Genomic DNA, 5,801 nt, shown 5'->3' with positions numbered 1-5,801 from the left:
GGGGCGCATTTGAGGGTGGCGTGCAACGACGCTGGTGGACGTGTCCTGTCGACGGCGGAGGAGTACGCAGCGGCTGGTTTTGGCGACGCTGGGCGCATCGACGTTGCTGGGTGCGGCGCCTGCGACAGGGACACGCACTGCTACGCGCCCGGGACGGCCTCTGCGAGCATGAGGAACGGTGTGTGCGTGTGCGCGTGCGGCAGCGGCGGGTACGGCGAGGCGTGCGTGCCTGTGGGAGCTCCCGCACTGCCGCCCGCTGTGGGCACTGCGTCGAGAGTGTTTGTCCGCGAGGGCGTGACGGTGCAATCGGTGTTCGTTGTGCCTGCCGGTGCGAGCGAGGTGACGCTGCGCCACGTTGTGCTGGACGGCGTGAGTCCTGTGCTCTACGTGCCGTGGATGGCGCGAGACGGCGTGCGGATCGTTGTGCAGAACGTGTCGCTGCTGAACGGTGCCGTGCTGTACGTGATGGGCGGTGGAGCGTTGCGCGGTGCGGTGGCGGCGGGAAGCGACGAGGGCGGGCCGGTGGAGCTGTCGGCGTGCGATGTGGAGGCGCTGAACGGTGCGCTTGTGCTGACCGGCACGTTCCCCGCAGGGTCCGTGCTGACGGTGACGGACTCCCTGCTGGTTGCCGCGAGGCCGACGCCGCTTCCGTATCTTCCCGGCTCGCAGTCCTCGCCGTACGCACCGGTGCTGGTGCTGTCGGGCCTGCGGCTAGTGCGGTCCGTGCTGGTTGTGTCCGGCGTTGCTCTCGTGACCGTGATGACTGGTGGGCGGACGGTGGTGGTGGACGGCGCTGTGCTGGAGCTTGTCGGCGGCGGCGTTGCGCTGGACGCGGCTGTGCTCGGTGGCGACGTTGCGTTGTACGCGAGTGCGCACGTGGTGGCGTCGGAGAGCGCTGTGCTACGCGTGTCGGGGAGCCAGTTGTACGCCGCGCATGGGCTGGTGTTCGACAGCGGTGTGGTGGCTAACGCGTCCGCCGTCGTAGTGAACGACAACGCCGGTGTGCTGACGGATGGCGCGCTGCTGGTGCTGCGGGGGTCGGCGTCGTTTGTTTCCGGGTCGTGGCTGTCGGTGCGCGGCAACAGCATCAGCGGCAGGCTCCTGTCGCTGCCGTCGTACCCGCGCCGTGCGGAGCTCGTGCAGAGCACACTGACGCTTCACGGGAACGCCGGCAGCGGGCCCGTCGTGATGGACGGCACCGTTGCGCTCGGGGGCACCGGCCGAAAGTTCGTTGTGGGGTGCCTGATGCTGAACGGGCAGGCGCTGCAGCCGATGCACTACAGGTCCGCCGGCATCATCGGGGAATTCCGCCCCGTGGCGTGTGGCGTGTGCGACGCCGACGTGCGCTGCTTTGCAGCCGTGACGAGGGCGATGTCGGGGTCGTGCGGCTGCCGCTGTGCTGAGGGCGGGTACGGGCGCGACTGCCTGCCGGTGTACCTGCCGCACGTGGACGGGTGCAACCGCGCGCCTGGCATGCCGCCGCTGAGCCACACGGCGACGCTGACGGAGACGCGCAGCCCGACGCCGACGTGGACACCGACACCGACACCGAGCCTGAGCACGCCGCACTACAGTTCGACGCACTACAGTTTGACGGAGACGCTGCAGGTGACGGTGACGGAGACGCTGTTTCCCACGCGGACCCCGACGGCGTCGGTGAGCAGCACGCTGTGGTGGAGCGACGTGGCGTGCCCGACGCTCGCCGTGACGACGACGGCGGCTGGTGGGAGTCTGGCGCAGAATGACATCCGCGGCGGTGGGAGCGCCGTCCCGAAGCGGCTGATGGTGGCGCTGCCGCCGCCGTTTCGTTGGGCACGTGACCCGCAGATTGGCACGCACCTGAGCTTCGTGCCTGTGTCGACGGCGCAGCCGCGCGGGTTTGGCGGTCCGTGGGGAGCGATGCTGCGCAACGCGACGTGGGTGCGCAACGCGACGAATCCGTCCACCGTCCTGGAGCTGGCTGTGCCCGTGCACCGCGGTTACTTCATTGCTGCCGACGAGACGATAGTCATTCGCTGCGACGCTGCGGCAGTGTCTGGCGGCTGCAAGGGTGTGCTGCTTGGTTTCTTCACGATCAGGTTTGACACGCTGCCCGCCGCAGCCAGCGCTCTCTCGGCGATCACCGGCGTTGTTGCGGGTGCGGCGGCTGTTGCGGTGGTGGTGACCGGCGGGCTGGGCTCCGTCCTGGAGATGCAGGCGCTCGGCGTGTTTGCGAGGATGTCGTGCGCCTCGGCGCAGGAGCGTGCGAGCACCGCTGCGCTGCCGTACTTCCTGTCGGTGTTTGCTGCCCGTGACCCGCTGTGGATGGTGGTGGGCAACGTGCTGCTTGCCGCTGTGTTTGGGTGCGTGCACTGCGGTGTGACGGCGGCCTTCCAGCGGTGGCGCGGCGTGGACGCGGCGAGTGCGTGGGCGGCGATGCGCTTCCCGAGCCTGACGTACGTCGTGGCGCACGCGATGCACCTCGGCATCTTCTTCGGCTCCGTGCTTGCACTGGCGATGCCCGGCGCCCGCGTGCAGCACCGCGTGATTGGAGTTGTTGGCGTGCTGTACGGTGCGGCGTTCCCTGCTGGCGTGTGCTACTTGATTGCCCGCCACGTGGGCGCGAGCTTCACGAGGTACTGGCAGTTTTCGAGGAAGCCGCTGCACGAGCGCCTGCTGTACCCCGTCGGGTATTGGCACCCCGCGGCGCAGCAGCGGATGTACGGCGGCATGCTGACGAACATGAGGGGCAGCCACGTGTACTGGTGCGTGTTCCAGCTGTCGGCGCTGTGTGTGGTGTGCCTGATTGCTGCTGTGCACCCGCCCGTGGGAGGCTGTCACGTCCAGTACTTCTGCATGGCTGCTGTGCTGCTTGCGGGCGCGGGCGTGGTTGCCTTCACGAACATGATGCGCTCGGCCTTTCTGACGGTGATGCACACTGCGGGCTTTGTGCTCCTTGCGACGCTGTGCCTTGTCAGCGCGGCCAACCACCTTGCGCCGAGCGACGGCGGTGAGAGGGCGTACGTGGCTATTGTGCTGCTGCTGACGACTGTGGTGCTTGCGGTCACTGTGTACGGCGTCGTTGTGTGGTACGCGGAGGACCGCCACTGGCAGGAGCTGCGCGAGCCGCAGCGTGGAGGGCTGGAGGCACTGCTGCGCGATGACGAGGATGGCGACGAAGAGACGCAGAAGCCCCACGACGTGACGTTATCGTCGTATGCCCCAGGCACCACCGTTGCGTCATCGTACCGACCACCCGCAGCGCCGCGGCCCGTGGCTGGTGACACCCGCTTAGACGCTCTGAGCCTGCTGGACCGTGCATCCAGTGCGAGCCGTATTGATTGATCACGCCGTTCTCTGAAGTGCGCTACTTGGAATTGGCAGGCGCGTGCTCCTGGTCGATGAGGGAAGGGTGCGACGCCATGGCTGCCGCGCAACAAAACCACTTGTTGCCCTTGCACCGACCGTGTCGTTGTTCGTAGTTTGTATAGACTTGTTTCTGTTTTTGAGCGAGTGCTCGTTCGACTCTTTCCCGTTTCCTGACGACTGTGTGGGAGGGGATTTAGCTGTCGCCCTTGTTGCGCTCGATTTTCTGTTGTACCGTAAAGTAGGACGTGATATTGTGTGCTGAAGCGTATGCTTTTTTTGTGTGTAGTGAAATATATAAACATAGCCGTAGAACACGCACCTGCAGAAATTCATTTGTGGGGAGACTTTAGGAATATTCTCTTTTGATGTTTTTTTTCTTGTGTTTGGTTTGTTGGGTTTCTCACTGCTGGCTGTGCTTCTGTACCGCGCCTCAGCGTTTCTTGTGTCTGTGTGCCCGCATGTCTTCTATTTCCGTATTGTTTCCGCGGCTGCGTTTAGCAAGACACAGAGGCAATAATTTGCTACTGGGGAACTGCGGCGGCGTCCTTCTCCCCGGCGATGAAGTCGCGCCTTCACGCGGTGCTGGGGCGTTGCCTGAATACAAAAACATTGCAGCAGGGGGTCGTTGTGAGCGTGATGGAGACCACGACGATGTGATTGTTTGCCGACAGTCGCCGCATTTCCAAAACGATTTTGTCATGGTTTACTGTGTCAAAGGCATGGGCGTGGTCCACAAAGACAGCCAGCGTGCGGTGTTGTGGAGCGTTGCAGTGCATGGCAGCCCTGAGGTGCAGCAATTGGTCGAGGGAGGAATTGTTGGGCCGAAGGCCAGATGGCTGTGGAGACAACTGGGACTCGATGATGTCTCGGCTGCGCGCGGCACGAATACGTTACATGAGCGATCCGAGGCAACTGCTCAGCGCGACAGGTCGGTGTGAGTGGGTGTTTTGATGCCGTTCTCCCCAGAATGGTGGGAAGGGTGTCATGAATCCAAGTCGCCAATTCCGCCGGCCGGCTTCTATACGTAGGCGTATATTGAACAACCGGGGACAGCACGCTTCGCTACACGGCGTAGATGGCGCAGCGACTTTCCATTCATTCTGTCGGCGACAGGCGCCGGTCCGAAGGGCAACAGTCGTAGGATTCGGTTCAGCTCTGCCATGTTCATTGGGCTGAAGTTTCTCGCATTCGTCAGGATCGGTGGCGGCGGGCAGGAATTTGGGTGCCGTGTTGCTTTTGCCGCCCACGGCTTTGTGTGGCCGACGTTCCGGTGTCTGCTGAGCATTGGGCCATCTGCTTTCATGGCTGGCATGCTCAGGGAGCGAGTGGCATACGCACGGCGTACTATCTGCCGGCTGTTACCGTCCGCGGACTCGAGTTTGGAGAGGAGCGTGCGCCAGCGGCTTTTGGGTACTTCGCGCAGCACTTCTCTGTGACGGAGTTTGAGCCGCTGACTGCGTTCTGCATGGGGTGCGGCGGCGATGTCGCAGTCCGGCTCCGCCAGCTCTGGGGTCCAGAGTGGGGGACGACTGGCGGTTTCCTGCCTGGACAGTTGCCTTGGTGGATTTCTGTATTCCGGATGCAATGTGCTTCTCTGTGCCGTTCATTTTGTTTAATTCTTGCGGGATTCTGTCGAATTGTTTGGTATTCCCGCTTTACTTATTCCAATCCGTTTTCTTCCATGTTAATTATTTCCGGTTAGGCCTCGGAACCACTGCGGGTGCGTCGTCTCCGATCAGAGCATCAAGGAGGGTCATGCAGGGATCACTGTCCGGTGAGGGCTGTGCTCCCCAGTGGGCGACGACACAGTCTTCAGGTAGGGCGATGTCGGATGTTAAACTGCCCTGTTGTTCGGTGTACCTCGTGCGCTCTCCGGCGTTTATGAACTGGGGTACATTCTCAATGCACCGCTGCGCAAAGATATCGCCACGGGAGCCTGATGGGATGCTGCGTTCCCAAGCCTCACTGTGTGCGTTGGTGTCTTTGCCCTATTAGTTGTGGCCCGTCCTCGCAGAGCTGCCCATCCGACTCCTCCACCTTCATACTCTTGGCAGAGGAGGGAAGGAGATACGCCGACGACACCGTCAGTTTTATTCTTGTCTCTGGGTGGCTGGTCGCTTGCGCAAGCTCGATGCCGGCGACAAGGGCCGGTCCTGCTCCCGCCCGCAGCCCCTCACGGACGAGAATGGACACGCCGCCGCCTGGACAGATGCAAGCAGTTCCATGGTGCTGGAACCCTGGCGGGCTGGAACCAGTGGCTTCAGGGTGGGGGCATCTTCACACCCAACGCGCGAACAACACGTTTTTGTCATACAACATCACGCTCAGCGCCAAGCGTTTTGCCAGAGTGAGACCCGCGGCGCTTCAGCGTAACTTCTGCAGAAAGGGGCGGGGATTCTCTTCCACATCTCCTTTTAGCACTGACACAGTACGGATGGCAGTGCTGACGGCAC

At 63.0% G+C, this 5,801-nt stretch overlaps 1 protein-coding gene across 1 annotated transcript, besides 1 other annotated feature; it reads left to right on the top strand.

Moving 5' to 3' along the window:
* On the top strand, positions 1-3,324 carry Tc00.1047053508967.20 (dispersed gene family protein 1 (DGF-1), putative; the record flags this gene model as incomplete). The annotated part of the gene is made up of 1 exon (XM_799289.1): positions 1-3,324. A coding segment is annotated over one exon (3,324 nt), but the record flags the coding sequence as incomplete, so codon positions are not given.
* Positions 1-5,801: a sequence feature (areas not merged during assembly with more than two copies in the genome that could not be assigned to a particular haplotype).

This window comes from Trypanosoma cruzi, genomic scaffold (genome assembly GCF_000209065.1).
Source record: "Trypanosoma cruzi strain CL Brener 1047053517109 genomic scaffold, whole genome shotgun sequence".
NCBI classification, from domain to species: domain Eukaryota; phylum Euglenozoa; class Kinetoplastea; order Trypanosomatida; family Trypanosomatidae; genus Trypanosoma; species Trypanosoma cruzi.
This window is presented reverse-complemented; position numbering and strand designations above follow the sequence as displayed.